Source organism: Giraffa tippelskirchi, chromosome 5 (genome assembly GCF_054371585.1).
Source record: "Giraffa tippelskirchi isolate mGirTip1 chromosome 5, T2T-mGirTip1v1.2.pri, whole genome shotgun sequence".
NCBI lineage: Eukaryota > Metazoa > Chordata > Mammalia > Artiodactyla > Giraffidae > Giraffa > Giraffa tippelskirchi.
This window is the reverse complement of record NC_137279.1, coordinates 129,850,573-129,871,942: the sequence shown is the minus strand read 5'-3', so window position 1 is coordinate 129,871,942 and position 21,370 is coordinate 129,850,573. Positions and strand designations below refer to the sequence as shown.

Here is a 21,370-nt window from a genome sequence, read left to right as displayed (position 1 = left end):
CTCATCTAGGAGAGTGATGAGTCACTTTCATAAGTCACAATTAAAATCAGCTTTAGACTTTCCAGCCCAGTCCACCACAGATGAAGCCATGAAAAGGCAAGAGGATCTAGTTTTAATTGCTGAACCAAAGCAAGCTACATACCTCTCTCCATTTCCCTCTCTCTGGTTTAAAAAATAAAGAATAAAAGGCTAATGAAGGAAAAGTTTGTATAACTATGCTCCAAACATGGATTTATAGATTAATTATAAAAAATTATAGTATCTTTCCCTATGGGCTTCCCTGATAGCTCAGTTGGTAAAGAATCTGTCTGCAATGCAGGAGACCCCAGTTCAATTCCTGGGTTGGGAAGATCTTCTGGAGAAGGGATAGGCTACCTACTCATGACTGAGTCAGACATTTCCTTCACACTTTTCCTATAGAAACCATATTATGAATAAAAGTCATATTCCTAGTCAAGCCTTCATGTAACTCTAAAGTACTTCTGTGGATATCTATCTAACTGATACACAGAATAATGGTATACTCATATACATTTAACTATAGAACAAGGGATAAATGTTATTAAAACTAACCTTCAGACGTTTAACTGGAGGAACAGATGAAATAGCATTTCTATTTCTTAAATCAGATAAATATGAAGAAATTGTTGATTCTTTCACTTCTGACTTCTGCGCAACTCCAGTTTTACCTATGAAAGGAAATTATCTAGATTCTTTAAGTTCAATTTTAGGTATTATTCAAACAAGACCAAATTTCTGCAACATTTCTAATCTAATATTTAATTTTTAAAAATGTTGCCCACAAAAGAATAAAAATTAATTGAGTTATAAGCTACATAATATAAATATCATGCATAGATAATCAGGGTATGATTAGTATTCCTCAAAGATCTTTTAATTTTTAAAATCTGAAATAAACTGTTTTATGGAACTCACAGCAGTCATGCCCACATGTATGTTTATTTTTACAGTGATGATTACATTCTCGGTTCCCAGGTTTTTTGCAGGCAGTCTTTCCTGAATTAATGAAAGGGAAAAAAAACCTCTTTTTCACTGTATCTATTAACACAGCTGTTAATTATAATTAATTTTTATCCACCTCTTTCCTTTCTGGTGGTACAAAAAGATCATGATTTTCACACTTCCTCAAAAATTAACCCATTTAATATGCATTTTCAAAAGATATTCTGATAACAATCAGTCCCTGTCCACCATCAGCTCTATCCCAGCTTTTCACAAGAAGCACTGAGTCACCTATAAGGTTCTCTTAACCTCCCTGATGTAACAGAACTAATTATCACAGAATGTCAGTTAACTCTTGCTGAATGAGGGAAGAATATGGGTGGAGTTTTGAAACATTTTTTTCTACTTTATACTTAAGCCCAAAGAATCTGGAAAGAAGCAAACCCTATGGCATTTTGTTGGCACCACAGACAGCAGCTAATAGATAGGACACCATGCATATTTAATAAATGTTAGAAATAAATGCTTTAGGGATATAAATAATTTGCTACATGAATTCACAGAAAGGAGAGATTGCTTTCAGCTTGACCCCTGTAAGCTAGAATTAATACACCTAAATACATAATTTATTCTTCATTTATTATATTTAAGTAGGCTTTTTCTTGATTCCAACTGTCCAAACATGTAGGAAGGGAGAGACATTTGAACTGATCCTTGAAGGGCAGACATAATCTGGACATGAGAAGGGGACCACAGGAAGATGTCCCAGGTACAGAGCATAATATCCAAAGGCAGCAAACCACAGACTAGAGAAAAGAATTGGTATATTTCGCTGGAGCACAGATTTTTAAATGAATTACAAATGCTGGAGATACTGAAGAGCTTTCAATACTTCTGTAATCTTTCTTGGACCTTTACTCTTCATTTTCAGTGTTATTCAATCAACCTTTTTCAAAGCATGGCATATCTAAACAAAGATAATATCTATATAGTACCCTGGGGTAAATGAATAAGGCTGCTCATATGAGGGAAATAGTTAGATACCATGAGACTGAGGAAATCAATGTATTAGGTACTGAAAAAGTAATAAAATATTACTGTCAGCTGGAAGCTGACAGCTAAACCATAGTGTTCCCAATTGAACACAAACAATTTTGGCAAAATATAAACAATACTCAGATAAGGCCACTCTATGATTATAATGGAAGACAGATATGAGACTACTATTTAACTATTTCTGAAAGTAGAGACAAGGACACTGAAGAACCACAAAAATAACTAAACATCTCCCTCTTCTGGCTAACACAAATGACTACTATTTCTTTAATCCACTCATCTCCAAGACAAGATATATCAAAATATCCACTACCCTACTTGCCAACAGCACCCAATCTAGAACTGACCTCTGCTTTCCCTAATTCCTTCTAAGAACCACCTGGCACAAGCTGAACTCCTATAGTAGGCTTCTTCTGATTCCCTGAGATGACCCACAGTTCTGCAGATGCTATACTCTCCTTTGAGGCAGCAAGTTAAAAACTACCTAACTTTCTTCAAATATGGGCTTCCCAGGTGGCACAGGGGTAAAGAATCTGCCTGCCAATGCAGGAGACACAAGAGATGCAGGTTCAATCCTTGGATCAGGAAAATCTTCTGGAGTAGGAAATGGCAATGCACTCCAGTATTCTTGCCTGGAAAACAGCATGGACAGAGAAGCCTGATGGGCTACAGTCCATGGGGTTGAAAAGATGTGATATAACTGAGTGACTGAGCATCATCATCACCTCAAATACAGGTATGCTCCTAGTGGCCCTTGTGTGAAAGTTTTCAACATTTTACAAGGTGTGCCACAGCTTACTGGTTGAGAAGTTTTGTCCCAGTTCATGATCTCTGGTTTCCTTGAATCCAGTCCTACCATGCTATAATTTATTTTATATGCTGTTGCTTAGTTAATTCTCCCCAAATTCAGCTCTGATCAGATAATCTGCTCACTTAGAAACGTTAGTTACTTCCTTTTGCCAACAAAATTAATTCCATATTTAAGGTCCTCCACGATGTAATTCTTATCGTCCCTTTTAGGACCCACATTAACCCTTACCATCAAAATACATCTATTTACCATTAGTATTCAAACAGTCCCAAGCCTTTCTATGATTGTACCTCTTATATTACCTCTTGTCTTAGAGACTTTGTCTATCAGAAGCCTATCAACTTTCAAGACTGACTTAAATAGCACCTCTATCATGGAGATCTAATCATTAGGAAATCACTCTGATCACCTAAATTGCAAGTGGTTTCTCCTTCCTTTGAGCCTTTATGGCATTTCTTTGTCCCTCTCACTAACTGTATGCTGCCTTATACTTAACGTATTTACATGAAAAACACAGTGAGGAAATACAGGGCACCCTAAACTAGAGTAAGATAACGTGAGTCCTAATGTGGGCTGTTCTCTGTAGAAAACAGGGACTAAAAATAATACTGTTTTGTTATCTCACAGAAGTAAAAAGATAAAATGAAATTATGTATGTGACCACGTTTTAAAACTAAGTAATAATTAACTAATATATTAGTCTATGGATTAACTCTACTATTACATTAAATAGAGGTTATACAAGTCAGTATAGAATTATTTTGACTGCTACGAAGGAGAGGAGCACAATGCTACATAACAGGGGAATGGTCTGGTTAGGAATGTTTTGGAAAGCTTCCCTAAGGAAGTAATAATTGGACCGAGGACTGAAAAAAGAGAAGCATTTACAACGAGTAGGAGAAAGAATGTTTCAGGCAGAGGGGATAGCATATGAAAAAGCTCTAAGACAAGGGAAAGCATGGCATACAGAGAAATTAAAAGAAGGTCAATGTGGCTGATGTTCAGTAAATAAGAGAGAGTGCGAAATGAGACTACATTGGTAGAAAGATCAGTCTATGTTCCTAGGGAAATGGCTCTACCAAGGCACTCTGGTGATTGCATGTCACCACCTAGGCAAGGCTCTGCTAGTTACAGAATGCCCTCTGATCTTCCCTGGGACATGTCAAGATATGTGGTCTTGTGAGGAACTGTTTGTAGGCCATTTCTCATCTGCTTCCTTGGCTTGTAGGAGGCTCCCTATCTTGCATAAGGCTGCCAAGAGGCAGTTTCTCATCTGTCTCCTGGTTCTATCCAGGCATACAACTGTCCACTTTGCCTCTTTCAGGCATAGCTATAGGCTATAAAATTGCTTAGCTATAGCCTAGAGTTGACTCCTCAAAAACAAAGCAACTCATCTTTCATGTTATCTGGCCCCTCCAGTTCAGCGTCATCCTGTGAGATGATGGATACATGCAGCTGATATCATGCTGATCTTGTTTTGCCATCTGTGTAAGTAATAAACTGTCTAAACACACTTGGATCTCTTGGGTCCTTACTAGTCAACCCTATTGGAGGTGAAGCACGACTTACATAGCAGCTGGCACCCCACTGCTACTTAGGAACTCGCTGTCTATGTGATAATATGGAAACTTGTTGAGACTCTTAATGATTTGTATTTTTATTCTAAGAGCTATGGGAGACACTGAAGTGTTTTAATCAAAGAAGGAACATAACTGAATCTGCATTTTGAAAACGCAATCTATGGAGTGTTGTATGGAAAATGGATTTGAGAGAGGACAGAGTAGATGCAAGAAAACTAGTTAAGAGGTTACTGTAAGAGAATAGATTTGAGAGCAGACAGAGTAGATAAAAGAAAATTATGGTAACAGACCAGAGTGGTAGTATTAGCAGATTCTAAGAGAATGAACTAATTTAAGAGATATACAGAAAGTAAATGTATTTTTCATGCAGAATCAAGTTAGTGTTTTCTTTCTTGAGCAATACTTTATTTTCCCTGAAGCTTTACTGCCTTCCTTTTAGTCTAGCAATGTCTACCTTAAGTTGCCGTATTAGTTCATTCAATATTCCAAAGATAAGGACAACTACATGAAAACAACTTGCCTGCTTACTCCCTCTCAATAGTCATCTCTTTTATTGAACCCTCCAACCTCCTCCCAATGCAATCTAGGCCTGTACTATAGTTGTCATCCTGGAACTTCCTTTCATTAAGCTCCTGGGTTGAATCTACTATTGTTGGATTCTTTGACTTTTTCTTTATTGTTTAACTGTTTTGTTTGATTGTGCTTATCCTTGAACAACTGCATGAGAAAGGATGTATGAAAGTTAAAATTTCTGAATAATTGAATATATTAAGATGTATTTACTTTCACACTTAATTAGTGTGGCTAGGTAGAGAACACAGGGTTGGAAGTCATTTTCTTCCCCTGGACTTTTAAGTGCACTGTCTTCTAGCATCCAGTATTGCTGATGAAAACATTAAACTACTTCAATTTTCATTCCTTGGAAGCATTTATGATTTTCTCTCTATCCATGATGCTCTGAAATGTTGTCTTCTTTGTAGATCTTCTTTCATTCATCCTAACTAGCACTGTGCTAAGTTGCTTTAGTTATGTCAGACTCTGTGTGACGCTATGCACTGTAGCCTGCCAGGCTCCTCTGTCCATGGGATTCTCCAGGCAAGAATACTGGAGTGGGCTGCCATGCCCTTCTCCCGGCGGATCTTCCTGATCTGGGGATGGAACCAGCATGTCTCTTATGTCTCCTGCATTGACAGGCAGGTTCTTCACCAGTAGTGCCATCTAGGAAGCCCTAAGTAAACCCTTTTGATGTGCAGATTTATGCCTCGCTTTAATTCTAGCAAATCTCAAATTATTTCTTCTGATTTGTTTTTTCTGTCTTTCTGGAACTCTTATTAGTTGGGTATCAGGCTACAGATTGCCGTCCTGTCTCTTGTTTCCTGTCTCTTAGCATTTTGCTTTCATTCAGATTATATTGACTTTATCTTCTGGCCCTCCAGCTAGGCTATTTTTTTTTTTTTTTGAATCATAGTTTTTATTTTCCTGTGCTCACTCTTCTTCTTTAATTGATTTTTTTTTCATGGAATCCTATTGTTTTATAGTTGCAATTTAATCTTTAACTTGTCTGAGATTACTAATCTGTTTACATTTTATCTGTGAATTATCCTGTTTTTCTTTTATCCACCTTCTGTTTACTTATTTGGGGCTTTCTTTCACATGTTCCAAATTTTCTTCAAATGTCTCTTTATCCATGGTTGTCTGCCTATGCAGCAGTCCTATTATATCTTCATAGAAGAGAAAATTAATTCACAAAGAGGTGAAGTAACATGTTCAAGACTATGCAATAATAAGTAGCAAATTTCAGATTTTAATTCAGGTAGTCAAACTCCAGATTCTGTTCTCTCAACCACCCTGCTTTACTGGTTATAGCAGCTGCCTTACTTCTCCCCCATATAATGCATTTAATTTAGTTATGAAATTTTATCAAGTAATTACTTACTTGATGAAAGTGAAAGAGGAAAGTGAAAAAGCTGGCTTAAAACTCAACATTCAGAAAACTAAGATCATGGCATCTGGTCCCATCACTTCATGGCAAATAGATGGGGAAACAACAGAAACAGTGAGAGACGTTATTTTCTTGGGCTCCAAAATCACTGCAGATGGTGACTGCAGCCATGAAATTAAAAGACGCTTGCTCCTTGGAAGAAAAGCTATGACTAACCTAGACAGCATATTAAAAAGCAGAGACATTACTTTGCCAACAAAGGTCTGTCTAGTCAAGGCTATGGTTTTTCCAGTAGTCATGTATGGATGTGAGAACCGGACCATAAAGAAAGCTGAGTGCCGAAGAATTGATTCTTTTGAACTCTAGTGTTGGAGAAGACTCTTGAGAGCCCCTTGGACTGCAAGGAGATCCAACCAGTCCATCCTAGAGAAAATCAGTCCTGAAGATTCATTGGAAGGACTGATGTTGAAGCTGGAACTCCAATACTTTGGCCACCTGATGTGAAGAACTGACTCATTGGAAAAGACCCTAATGCTGGGAAAGATTGAAGGCAGGAGAAGGGGAGGACAGAGGATGAGATGGTTGGATGGCATCACCGACTCAGACATGAGTTTGAGCAAGCTCCAGGAGTTGGTGAGACAGGGAAACCTGGCGTGCTGCAGTCCATGGGGTCGCAAAAAGTCAAGATACGACTGAGCGACTGAACAGAACTGAATTTACTTAGGGAAGGAATCCATGGTTTATAGGCTGGGAAGAATAGGAGGAAATGCCTTGCAGGTTGTTGTTTTGCAGTAAGGGATAAGAAGTCACTTTGTCCCTTTTCCAACAACATCTAATAGATGAACTTATAAACATTACCACATAATGGTGCACAATGACTATACACATTAGTTACCAGTGATGGAAATTATAACTAGGATCTGAAAGTCTAATTATATAGATTCTGGGGACACCCCAAAATTTCAAAGCAGAGTTGAAAGAGTTGACAAGTCTTGCTAGGAATGAGAGTTTTATTCCAGTTTGTTTACAGAATACTAGCATATGGATGGAGAAGGCAATGGCAACCCACTCCAGTACTCTTGCCTGGAAAATCCCATGGAGAGAGAAGCCTGGTAGGCTGCAGTCCATGGGGTCGCGAAGAGTTGGACATGACTGAGCGACTTCACTTTCACTTTTTACTTTCACGCATTGGAGAAGGAAATGGCAACCCACTCCAGTGTTCTTGCCTGGAGAATCCCAGGGACGGGGGAGCCTGGTGGGCTGCCGTCTATGGGGTCGGACAGAGTCGGACACAACTGAAGTGACTTAGCGGCAGCAGCAGCATATGGATATTACCTAAGTGACAGAAACTTCTAATATATTTCTGTTAGAAATGATACTTCAGAAACATAAATGCTCCTCCACCTCCACTCCACTCCCTGAGTTCTGAGAATTGTCTGAATTTGTCCTATTAAAAAACACAAGCTTACAGAGATTTATAACTGGCAAAATATGGTTCTGAGAGAAACTTGACAAAAGATGTACATTTAGGTATCAAATTAACAGATCCCATACTCCATCATTATCAAAATCTGAAATGTATATATTTCCTTAGTTCTGCCACATAATATATTAATTTATATGTTTTTAAAGCTCCAGTTCCAAGTATTTAAAGCAAAATAAATCATTAATGTGAAATAGAGATGCATTTGAAGTGAATACATAAAATTACTTTAACAAGGTCAATAATGACCAATAGGGTAAGGTCAGGAAAGATTTTTTAAAAATCTAGAAAAAAAACAAATTAAAAATAGGAGGCATCCTTGCCATACTTAGGTTCACATCCTAACTATGTGTGCACATGTGCTTCAGTCATGTCCAACTCTTTGTGATCCCATGTACTATAGCCTGCCAGGCTCCTCTGTCCATGGGATTCTCCAGGCAAGAATACTGGAGTGAGCTGCCATGCCCTCCTCCAGGGGATCTTCCCAACCCACGGACAGAACCAACATTTCTTCTGTCTCCTGTATTGGCAGGTAGGTTCTTTAGTACTAGTGCCACCTGAGAAGTCTCCCTCTTAACTATAAATTCAAATAATTTGGATGTTCATAAGCTTTTGGAGTTAATATTTTTAAAAGAATATTACTTTCATTTTGTAGTTCCTGATATATTCTAATCACATTTATGCACTTTATAATTTTACTTTTTAAATGAGAAGGCAAATCTCCTTTTAATTTTTGTCAAATATTATACTGTCATTTTGTTATTTATCAAAAAAAGGGTAACACTGATGAATTGGAGTCCTTGATTTGCAATTTAATGAATATATACACCAAAGAGTTCAAAGAAAAGCAGACTGCCCTTTGACTAGTATTTAAATGTACACATTTCCAAAGTGCCTGGGCACTAATATTTTCCTTGCATTCTTCAAATACATTAAATTTTCATACTCAAAAGGCATAGCCAATGCAAATAAACTTATTAATGTCAAATTAATTTTCTTCAAATGAAACAAAGCCCATACTTCTTATTGAGAATGCATTTAAAGGATCAGTTCAGTTCAGTTCAGTTGCTCAGTCGTGTCCGACTCTTTGCGACCCCATGGTCTATAGCACGCCAGGCCCCCTGTCCATCACCAACTCCCAGAGATTACTCAAACTCATGTCCATTGAGTTGGTGATGTCATCCAACCAGCTTGTGCTTCTTAAAGGATAAGAAGTTTAAATGCTAAAAATAAAAATTAAAACAATTTTTACAACTGAAAATATGTATTTTCACACTGCCTGATGTTAAATAGCAAAAACATTTTTCCTTAAAATTTACAAAAATTTTTATCTCTTGGACTATAACTGTGAGCAACTACAGCTAAAAAATGTTTTCAAAGTGTTATAGGAAGCATAATAAAAATTTTAAATTCTATTATGTACTCTAAGGTATATAATTCTGTTTAAATATGGTCTTACAATTTGAAAAAATAAAATATTAAAATATTTGTTGAACCTGAAAGCACATTTGGAAACAATCACTTAAGCAACTAGATTTTCTGAGCTAAATATTTTAACATTTAATAATATGGTCAGACAAGAGGTCAAAAAAACAGAAATTTGTATTGTTTTGAAAATGCTATTTTCATAACCTTAGTAGGGTAAATCTATGATTCCATCATTGTGTAAGTTTACTGAGAAAGAAAATGCAGGTAGTGTATGTATGTCATATATGAAGAGATAATTATACATTTTTATTTGGGGATATTCGATTTTGTATATATGAACTGAATTATATATCTAGAATGTATAACTCAGATATAATTCAGATATAATGTATATTTCAAATATAATCTGACTGTATAAATCAGAATGTATAATAGGATGGATGTATTTATAATATGTGTATGTGAACGGGGTATGTGTGTAATAAAACACTCGCCTGATAGGAAGCATCTTTGATCTGTTTTCCATAGGGTCATACTGAAAATCTGGGGGACTTTTGCTCTTAAAAAAGTCTCATGCTAATACTAAGTATAGTAAACATCCTAATTTTCACTACAGTTGCAAGCAACAGAAACAATTCAAGCTATTTTAAACAAAAACAGTTACAACAAAAAACCCCTTGTGGGGGTGGTGGAAATGTATTACATTGTTGATCAGCCAACAAGTGGAGTCCAACTCCTTGTGACCCCATGAACTGCAGCACGCCAGGCTTCCGTCCTTTATCATCTCCCGGAATTTGTGCAAACCTATGTCCATTGAGTCCATGATGCCATCCAACCATCTCCTCCTCTGCCTCAATCTCCCTACTCCTCCTGCCCTCAATCTTTCCCAGCAGTCTTTTCCAGTAGTACTGGAGCTTCAGCTTCAGCATCAGTCCTTCCAATGAGTATTCAGGGTTGATTTCCTTTAGGATTGACTGGTTTGATCTCCTTGCTGTCCAAGGGACTCTCAAGAGTCTTCTCCAGTGCTCAGCCTTCTTTATGGTACAACTCTCACATGTGTACATGACTACTGGAAAAATGATAGCTTTGACTATACAGACCTTTGCTGGCAAAGTGATGTCTCTGCTTTTTAATATGATGTCTAGGTTTGTCACAGCTTTTCTTCCAAAGGGCAATCCTCTTTAAATTTTGTGGCTGCAGTCACCATCCGCAGTGACTTTGGAGCCCAAGAAAATAAAATGTGTCACTGTTTCCACTTTTCCCCCATCTATTTGCCATGAAGTGATTAGCCTGGATGCCACGATCTTTGTTTTTTGAATATTGAGTTTTAAATCAGTTTTTTCACTCTTCTCTTTCACCGTCATCAAAAGGCTCTTTAGTTTGTCTTCATTTTCTGCCATTAGAGTGGTACCATCTGCCTACCTGAGGCTGTCAATATTTCTCCCAGCAATCTTGATTCCAGCTTGAGTCTTCCAGCCTGGCATTTTGCATGATGTACTCTTCATATAAGTTAAATAGTCAGGGTGACAATACACAGCTTTTACATACTCCTTTCCCAATTTGGAACCATCTGTTGTTCCATGTTCAGTTCTAACTGTTGCTTCTTGTCCTGCATACAGGTTTCTCAGGAGACAGGTAAGGTGGTCTGTTACTCCTTTATCTTTAAGAATTTTCCAGTTTGTTGTGGTCCACACAACCAAAGGCTTTAGTGCAGTCAATGAAGCAGATGTCTTTTTTGGAATTCCTTTGATTTTTTTTTTTATGATCCAGTGGATGTTGGCAACTTGATCTCTGGTCCTTTGCCTTTTCTAAATCCAGCTTGTACACCTGGAAGGTCTCGGTTCAGGTACTGCTGAAGCCTAGCTTCAAGGATTTTGAGCATTATTTTGCTAGCATGTGAAATGAGTGCAACTGTATGGTAGTCTGAACATTCTTAAGCGTTGTCTAATTTTGGGATTGGAATGAAAACTGACCTTTTCCAGTCCAGTGTCACTACTGAGTTTTCCAAATTTGCTGGCATATTGAGTGCAGCACTTTAACAGCATCATCTTTTAGGATTTGAAACAGCTCAGCTAGCATTCCATCATCTCCACTATCTTTGTTTGTAATAATGCTTCCTAAGGCTCACTTGACTTTACACTCCAGGATGTCTGGCTCTAGGTGAGGGACCACACCATCATGGTTATCTGGGTCATTAACGCCTTTTTTTGTATAGTTCTTCTCTGTATTCTTGCCACCTCTTCTTAATCTCTTCTGCTTCTGTTAGGTCTTTTCCATTTCTGTCCTTTATTGTGCTCATGTTGGCATAAGATTTCGCCTTGGTATCTCCATTTTCTTGAAGAGATCTCTAGTCTTTCCCATTCTATTGCTTTCCGCTATCTTTTTGCATTGTTCACTTAAGAAGGCTTTCTTATCTCTCTTTGCTATGCTCTGGAACTTTGCCTTCAGTAAGGCATATCTTTCCCTTTCACTTCTTTTCTCAGCTATTTGTAAGGCCTCCTCAGGCCTTCTTGCCTTCTTGCCTCAGACCACTTTGCCTTGCATTTCTTCTTGGGTATGGTTCTGGTCACCACTTCCCATACAATGTTATGAACCTCTGCCCATAATCTGGTTCTTCAGGCACTCTGTCTACCAGATTTACTCCTTTAAATCTATTTGTCACCTCCACTGTATAATCATAAGGGATTTGTTTAGGTCATAGCTGAATGGCCTAGTGGTTTTAGGGAAAACCTAAATTTCTTCAATTTAAGTCTTAATTTTGCAATAAGGAGCTCATGAGCTGAGCTACAGTTTTGTTTTTGCTGACTTATAGAGCTTTTCTATCTTTGACTGCAAAGAATACAATCAGTCTGATTTCAGTATTGACTGTCTGTTGATGTCCATGTGCAGAGTCGTCTCTTGTGTTGCTGGAAGAGGGAGTTTGCTATGACCAGTGCATTCTCTTGGCAAAACTCTTAGCCTGCTTCATTTTATACTCCAAGGCTAAACTTTCCTGTGACTCCTGGTATCTCTTGTCTTCCTACTTTTGCCTTCCAATCCCCCATAATGAAAAGGACACCTTTTTTTTTGTTGTTGTTATCTCACAGAATCCAAAAGCAGTATGGCAGCTAGGGATCAGGAGGGACTGAAACCAAGAAATGGAAAGCCAGTAGAACTTCAGTTCTAGCGTTCTCCACTTTTGCTTCTTTCTGTACCTTTGCTTCAGTTTTCTCTTACATGGTCCAGCTATCTTTGATAATTTCTGTACATGGTAAAGGATCACTACTGATAGCCTCGATTTTATATACTCTCAGTGCAATCCTAATTCTAAATTGTCTTTCTTAAATGGAAGTATCTCTTTCCTTCTAGGAATTTGGACTTTGGCCTGAATAAAAGAAGGTTATGCTAGCTACCGATAATTTTGCTGTTGGAAAAATAGTGGCCAGAACGAAGGTCCAAGGAGAATGTAGTATAAACAAGACAAACAACCTACTTGCCCCTTTCTCCTAGAATCACTAATCTACTTTCTGTCATTATGTATGTGTCTATTACAGACATTCATACAAATGGAATCATACAATATCTGATCTTTTGTGGCTGGCTTCTCTAATCAGCATGTTTTCAAGGTTCATCTATATTGTAGCATATATTAGTAGTTTATTCTTCTTTATGGCTGAGTAACATTCCACTAAATGAATATGCCACATTTTACTTATCTGTTAGTTGATAGATATTTGAGTTGTTTCTATTTTTTGGCTGTTAGGAATAATGCTGCTATAAACATTCACATACACATTTTTACGAGCATTTTTTAATCCATTTGGACATATACCTAAAGGAGGAATTCCTGGATCACACGGTAATTCTATGCTTAACTTTTTAAGGAACTGACAAAATGTCTTCCAAAGCAGCTACACAATTTCATATCCCCGCTACCGAAAGTCTGAGAGTTTCAATTTCTCTGCATCCTTGCCAACATTTGTTATTGTCCATCTTTTTTATTAAAGCCATCCTACTGGGTGGTAACACACTGGTTTTGATTTGAATTTATGTATTCAGTAATGATGTTGGCCATCTTTTTCATGTTGTATATTGGCCATTCGTAGATCTTCTTTGAAAAATATCTACCTAAATTCTTTGACCAGTTTTAATTGGGTTGTTTGTCTTTTCATTTGTTGAGCTATAAGATTTCTTTATACATACTAGATACTACTCTTTTATCAGATATATGATTTGCAAATATTTTCTCATTCTATGGATTGTTTTCCACATTCTTTTTCTTCACTTTCTTGATAGTTTCATTTGAAGCACAGAAGTTTTCGATCTTGATAAAGTCCAATTCATCTGTTTTTTTTCCCCTTTGGTTGCCTGAGCTTTGGGTGTCATATCTAATAATATGCCTAATACTGCCTAATCCAAGCTCATGAAAATATACACCCAAGTGTTCTTCTAAGGGTTTTACAGTTTTAACTCTTATCTTTAGGTCACTGATCCATTCAGAGTAAATTTTTATATATAGGATGAAGTAGAGGTTCAAACTAATGCAACTGGTTATCCAGATGCCCAGCCATTTTTGGTGAAACACTGTTCTTTCCCCACTGAATTATTTTGGCATCTTCGATCAGAGTCAATTGACCATAGATTTATTTCTGTACTTTCAATTATATTCTATTGGTCTATTATTATATCAGTACTACACTATCTTGGGAATCACTGATGGCTCAAATGGTAAAGAATCTGCCTGCAATATGGGAGACCCAGGTTTGATCCCTGCACTGGGAAGATCCTCTTGGGGAGGAAATGGCAACCCACTCCAGTATTGTTGCCTAGAGGATCCCAAGAACAGAGGAGCATAGAGGGCTATAGTCCATGGGGTCTGTGAAGAGTCAGACACAACTGAGTGAATAACAACATAACACAAATACACTACCTTGATTACTATAGTTTTATAGTAAGTTTTGAAATCAGGAAATGTGAGTCTCCATGTATGTTCTCTTTTTCAAGATTGATTTGGCTATTTTGGGTCCATTACATTTCCATATGAATTTTAGAATCAACTTGTAAATTTCTGTCAAAAGAAGCTGGAATTTTGAACAGGGACTGCATTGATTTTTTAAAATAATTTGGGAAATGTTGCCATCTTAATGATATTAAGACTTCCAATCCACAAACATGGTATATCTTTCCATCTATTTACATCTTCTTTAATTTCTTTCAATGGTGTTTTATAGTTTGCAGTGCTCACATCTTGTCCTTATTTTGTTAAATTTATTAAGCATTTTATTCTTTTTCGATGTTGTGCAATTTTTAACATTGACTCTGTATCCAGTGATGTTTCTAAATTTATATATTAATTTTAATAGTGTGTCCACAGAGTCTTTTATATTTTCTAGGTACATAATCATGTTGCTTTCAAGTAATGATAGTTTACTTCTCCCTTCCCAATCCTTATCCCTTATATTTCTTTTCCTATATAGTTGTACTGACTAGGACTTCTATCACAATGTTAAAAAGAAGTAGTAATAGAGAAGACCATTTCATCATTCTCCATTTAAATGGGAAAGTTTAAAAAAATATTTCAATATTGTGTATAACGCTTGCTATATATTTTTAATAAAAAATTAACACTGGATTTTTGTCAACCTTTTTTTGACATCCATAAAGAGGATCACATGTTTTTTTTCCCTGTTAATGTAAGAAATATATTGATGCATTTTTAAATGCCAAGGCTTTCTTGCACAGGTGGAATAAGCTATACTTAACCGTACTGTATTATGCTTTTTAAATATGTAGCTAGATTCCACTTGCTAATAGTTCGAATAATTTCTCTTTCTTTTAATGTCCTTTCCAAGTTTTGAAATCAAAGTCATGCTGGCTTTTGAAAATTAAAACATTAGAAAGTATTCATTTTTTTCTAAAAAAGTTTGGGTAAATTTTACATTGCTGTGCTGTTCTGTGTGCTCAGTCATGTCTGACTCTTTGTGACCCCATGGACTGTAGCCCACCAGGCTCCTCTGTCTATGGAATTTTCCAGGCAAGAATACGAGTGAGTTGCCATTTCTTACTCCAAGGGATCTTCCTGATCCAGGGAGCATAGCCACATCTCGAATGGTGGAATATAATATAATCCAGAATCTGCAGATACAATGTCTGCCATACAATAAGAACTTATGAAACCTGCAAAGAGGCAGGACCATATAACTCATATTCAACTATATAAGAAATGAAGTCATCTGAACCTCAGGATTTCTTTATGGAAAGATCTTTTTAAGTTTCTTCAGTTTTATTACTAGAGTCAAGACTACTCAGATTTTCTATTTCTTCTGTCAGTTTTGGTAAGATTTCTCCTCAAGGTATTTGTTCCTTTTTACCTAAATTATGTCAAATTCATTGGTAAAGTTATTTATAATATCTTGGCAGATTTTTTATGCCTATAGGATCTGTAATGATATCACCTGTTTTATTCTTGATATTGTTAATTCATGTTTTATCTCTTCATTTTCAGTCTTATGTGGTTTTCTGTGTATTTATCTCTTCTTGGGTTTGCTGAAATTCTGAATCTGTGGGTTGATGTCTTTCACTGTTGTGGAATGTTCTCAGCTTGTCTCTTTGAATACTGCATTTGTCCCATTCTTTCTTTACTCAGACTTTATGCATATGTTAGTATTTTGAGTATTACACTCTTTTGTGTTCTTTCTGTTCTCTAATTTCTGGGCTTCCATTTGGATATTTTCTATTGATATTTCTAACAGTTCATAAATCCTGTGTTTGAACATATCCAAACTAATATTAAACCTACCTAATGAGTTCTTCACTTCAGCTACTACATTTTTCAGTTCTAGAAAGTTCATTTAAATCTCTATGGATTTCAATTTTCTGGTGAAAATTTCCATCGTTTCATTCATTTGTATATTTCCTCTCCCTATTTTCTTGAAAATATTAATCACAGTTGTTTTATAATCTTTAAATGTCAACTCTACCATTTGAATTGCCTACAGGGCTGTTTCATTTTCTTATATAGTTAATTATGAGTCATATAGTCCTGCTTCTTTGCAGGTTTCATAATTTCTTATTGTATGGCAGACATTATATCTGCAGTTTCTGGATTTTGTTATATTCCACCAGCAAGGGCTTGCTTTTTTCCTCTGTCAGGAAAACATAGTGAATGGCCCACAAACTGTGATGCAGCCCCAAAAAAGTGCAGTTTGGTGCTGTTAACCTGATAAATAACAGCTAATTGTTGTGTGTATAATGTAGAATAAAGAAGATTAGTGGCATTCTATAATTTTTGAAATCCTTGAGAATCAAATTTCTCAGCATGGCAGAAAGGAGATACAGATCATTGAGTATAGATCTTTGACTTTAAGGATAAATACTATAGTCCTGAATTTGATTTGGACATTTAACTATAAATCAATTATGCATTTTATCTTTAAAAACAAAAAATCACATATTTCATAATTCTGTGCATGGAAAAAGGTAAGAGAGAATCTCTCAATGGCAATGAGCTCCTCTAGCACACAAATTATTTATCTGGAAAAGAAACCAGGGATCTTTGGAGAAAAGGCTTATTACAGGTCAGAGGCTGGAATTATAAAAGGTAAGCCTAGAACATCATCCCACACAGCACGAAAGCTATCAAAACTACTAAGAACATAGCAAAAGGATTCAGGAGCCAATCTGGTATATCTAAATGGTATCAAGATGATATATCTATGATATTTATGAGTAATCAGATATTTTACATTAACTCAGTATTGGATAATGATTAGTTACCATTAGTTTTTTATGTAATGCAGTTATTTTTTCTTAAATCCTTACCATTTACAAATATATACTAAAACATTTATGGAGGAAATAATATAATATCTGATTTTCTTCAAAAAAAATACAAGGAGAAATCTGAACAGAGGTACAGATGAGACTATAGTAGCCCTGAGCTGATAACTGTTTTAGGTGGGTGATGGGTACATATTATACTTCTTTCTACTTCTCTATTTGAATGTCCCATAATTAAAAAAAAAAATTGTTTGTCATCTGCTTTGTCTTATCAAATCTGTTAATTCTTGTACATCACTTACTCTCTCCCTAACGTGGCCATAAGAATGGAGTGGGTATGAAAAGGGGAAATATATATAAAAAACTGGTCAATTTTTTCTCCAAAAACCACCCCAGAAGATTCATGAGCTTTCTTTGAAGAAAGGAGTACATATGCTGCAGTGTCTCTTTGGAAGGAGCCTGAGGTCCAGCAGCAGCCTAAGTGAACCTCAGCTGAAAGGAATTGTGACAACGGTATTCAGCCAGCAGGGATATTTCCTGCAGATGCACCCAGATGGTACCGTCAATGGGAACAAGGACGAACACAGCGACTACACCCTCTTCAATCTAATCCCTGTGGGCCTGTGTGTGGTGGCCATCCAAGGGGTGAAGGCCAGCCTCTATGTGGCCATGAATGGTGAAGGCTATCTCTACAGCTCAAGATCAAGCCCTGAGCCTTTAGAGTGGGCTCACTGACTCCAAGACCCTAGACTACCAGAGAACTAACCCTAGGGAGTATCAAATAGTGAGAACTTACACAAAGGAAATCACCTGAATACAAGACCCAGCATCACCCAACCACCAGTAGCACCCTGTGAAGGATGTCTCATCTAAACAACAAACAAAACAAAAATACAAACAAAATCATCAGCAGACAGGATTACCACCTTACTCAGCCTTGCCCATCAGAGGAAAAACAACAACAACAAAAACTCAGCACAAATTTCATCCTATACAAAGCTTACACAAACCACTGTATCAACCTTAGGAGGGCAGAAACCAAAAGGAAGAAAAAATTCAACCTTGCGGCCTGGGAAAAGGAGACCTCAAACATAGTAAGTTTAAAAAATATATTGAAAAGGCAGAGAAATACTACACAAATGAAGGAACAAACTAGAAACACAGAAGTCCAAATAAATGAAGAGGAAATAGGCAAATTATCTGAAAAGGAATTCAGAATAATGATAGTAAAGATGATCAAAAACCTCAAAAACAGAATGGAGAAAATGCAAGAATCAACAAACAAAGACCCAGAAGAATTAAAGAATAAACATACAGAGACAAATACTACAATAACTGAAATTAAATACTCCAGAAGGAATCAATAGCAGAGTACCTGAAGCAGAAGAACAAATCAGTGAGCTGGAAGATAAAATGATGGAAATAACTTCTGAAAAGCAGAATAAAGCAAAAAGAATGAAAAGAACAGAGGATAGTATCAGAGACTTCTGGGACAATATCAAATGTACCAACATTTGAATTATAGAGGTCCAGAAGAAGAAGAGAAAAAGAAAGGGTATGAGAAAATTTTTGAAGAGATTATAGTTGAAAATTTCCCCAATATGGAAAAGAAAATAATCAATCAAGTCCACGAGGGGCAAAGAGTCCCATATAGGATAAACCCAAGGAGAAACATGCCAAGACACATACTAATCAAACTAACAAAGATTAAACACAAAGAAAGAATATTAAAAGCAGCAAGGGAAAAGCAACAAGTAACACACAAGGGAAACCCCATACATTTAACAGCTGATCTTTCAGCAGAAACTCTGTAGGCCAGAAGGGAATGGCAGGATATATTTAAAGAACTGAAAGGGAAAAACCTACAACCAAGGTTACTGTACCTGGCAAAGATCTCATTCAAAATTGATGGAGAAATAAAAAATCACCCCAACTTGACAAATACTAACTATAAGAATTCCTATGATATATCATTAATGCAATTATTAGAAAGCCTAAACATCTAATTGCAGAGTATCCACAATCTAAATGAAGCAATACTATACTGATGATACCATCCCCAGCCTTATATTTGCTTTAATGAAAAACAGAAATAAACACAGCTATTTACCTTTTTTGGGCCCTGCTACAGTAGATCTATCTGAATGTTTAGAATGGGAAATCTCTGTTTCTGATTTTTTTTGTATAATTATTTGATTTCCAAATCTCTTGGGTCCTAAGTAAAAGACCGTAAATTTCCGCTGTATATCAAGTCCAACTGGAAAAAGAAAAAAAAGCATACAAAGCTTAAGTCATATATATCCATGCATGAGACAATTTATTTGTTTTTATACCTCTTATATTTTATACCTTGTTGAACTAAAAAGTCTAACAAGTTCAGGAAATAAAAATGTTTTAAAGAAACTTTAAAAGGTATAACAAATGAAAAAGTACACATCTGTCATAAAAATAAAAATCAATGCTCCTACAATAATTGAAATTTACCTTAAAAAATAAAATGTCTATAAATGAACAGGCGAAATTTAATTTTATTATCCTAGTCTACACTATCTTTACATACCCAAATACATGACACTTCCTTTAAAATTATTCATTTTACTTAAATTATTTTTACACAATATCACATGTTGTTTTTCTGTTTACATAAAGGAAATTTTTAAGTGCTCTCCTATTTTTTACATTCATGTATTCATTATTTTAATGAACTTACCATATTCTGAACTAATTAGATTTATGCTAAGATCTTCAGATTTAAGAGTTCTCCTCACATCAAACTTTTTAGCCCAATTTCCAGCTTTTAGCAAAACAGAATCCCTGAAAAAAGTAATGTGTCACTTAAATAGTGATTTTGAATGTTAAATGAAATAATAAATTAATCGTCAAGGCTAATTGATACTAAGGTATGTCCCATCTGGTAGTAAACTTAAGTCAGTTTCTGAAAACTACTTTCACCAAGTTCTTTGGATAGGGAAAATGGAATTTCAATGGAGCTACTATTTCCATAATCTACTTAACTATATGTTCACCCAACAGCTGGCTCTAAGTTGCATACAATCACTTCCAGCCCACCTGTACATATAGTTGTTCTTGACAATCTATGATCTTGCCCTTAAATCACTACCACTTTTAAATAGCTATACATAAGTGACATGGATTTGTGAGAACTTTGAGTACTTTTTTAATGATATGAAATAGTTTGTACCTAAGAACATCATATCACCAGCAGTCAATTCTGTGATTGAACTTATTTTAGCCTCCTATAGTCAAAGTCATTAGATTTACTTGTCACAGAGAATAAAGATTTATATAGTTATATATTCTCTGTAAGTGTATTATGACTAGTTACAGGAGAGTAATTATCAGTGAAAAGCATATCCTTATCAGTCACTGCAGCCTCTTTAGGATCCTTGCATGGGGTGTTTTAGGAAAGTATCTTTCAGTACACTGGCAACAGTTAGGAGATTCCCATTTCAGTTACTACCATCCTGAACTTACAGGTACATCATATGCTTAGGAACATAGACTTTGGAGTCAGAATGCTGGGCTTCGAATCTAGTTTTTGCTATAAACTACCTATATAACGATTAAACAGTTCAATACCTGGAACTTACTAAGTGCTCAAAAAGTATTAGCTGCAGCTACAACTATTAGCCTCAGAATTTGCTTATGACAACCTGGGAGAAAATATATAGGAGTATCAGAAAAAAGGCTGAAGTAAAAATTATAGAATGATATGCTAGAAAACAAGATATAAGGCAAGGTATCTCCTTTATCTATTGGATATGGTTGCCCGGATCCTACAGTGGCTCTAGCAGTTAAATTTTAATACAGAAATAGCAAATATATTTTGAAGATTGCACTCAAAGAGTAATAAGGTCATGAATTATAGGAGAAAAGCAACAAAATAAGAAAGTTCAGCAATAATGAATTAGAGCTACTCCTAAAGGTCATCTATTACTTGTTTCAAATCATGGTGATAGACTTTATACTTTGTTAATTTGAATACTAAATAATCTAAAACAGACCTAATATTAATACCTTCTTTAATAGACAATTTCTTTTATCCCATTATAGAATCAGGAAAATGTAATTTAATTGACCCCACCATGATTTTACTACTCTTTTCTTCATCAGAATTTTTCTTTTGTAATACATGCTTAAAAATAAAATAAATAGAAATTTCATGCTTACATAATTTTGTGCTTAAAAACCAGTTGATTATCTGCATCACCTATGATCAAGGTGACATAGTGAGAATTTGGTGCTGTTCTTTTAGTTTGTAGCTGTTCAAAGTTTCTTAATATAACAGTCACTAATATTTCCGCCATGGTATCACTATATCTTGTAAT

General features: G+C 35.9%; 1 protein-coding gene across 47 annotated transcripts in view; it reads right to left on the bottom strand.

Moving 5' to 3' along the window:
* The window catches only part of HFM1 (helicase for meiosis 1), a 107,182-nt gene that overhangs the window by 19,337 nt on the left and 66,475 nt on the right, over positions 1 to 21,370 (bottom strand). For 35 of the 47 annotated variants that reach the window (XR_014052637.1, XR_014052638.1, XR_014052639.1 and 32 more), the window contains 5 exons: positions 21,213 to 21,370; positions 19,732 to 19,835; positions 19,132 to 19,278; positions 937 to 1,017; positions 574 to 689 (listed from right to left, as the gene is read on the bottom strand). Coding sequence is in view for 28 of the 47 variants with exons in the window: in XM_081486455.1 (XP_081342581.1) it covers positions 574 to 689; positions 937 to 1,017; positions 19,132 to 19,278; positions 19,732 to 19,835; positions 21,213 to 21,370 (606 nt within the window). In the remaining 19 variants the exon portion in view is untranslated. The remainder of the gene's footprint in view (positions 1 to 573; positions 690 to 936; positions 1,018 to 19,131; positions 19,279 to 19,731; positions 19,836 to 21,212) is intronic. The other 12 variants (XR_014052649.1, XR_014052648.1, XR_014052646.1 and 9 more) reach the window with 1 other exon arrangement.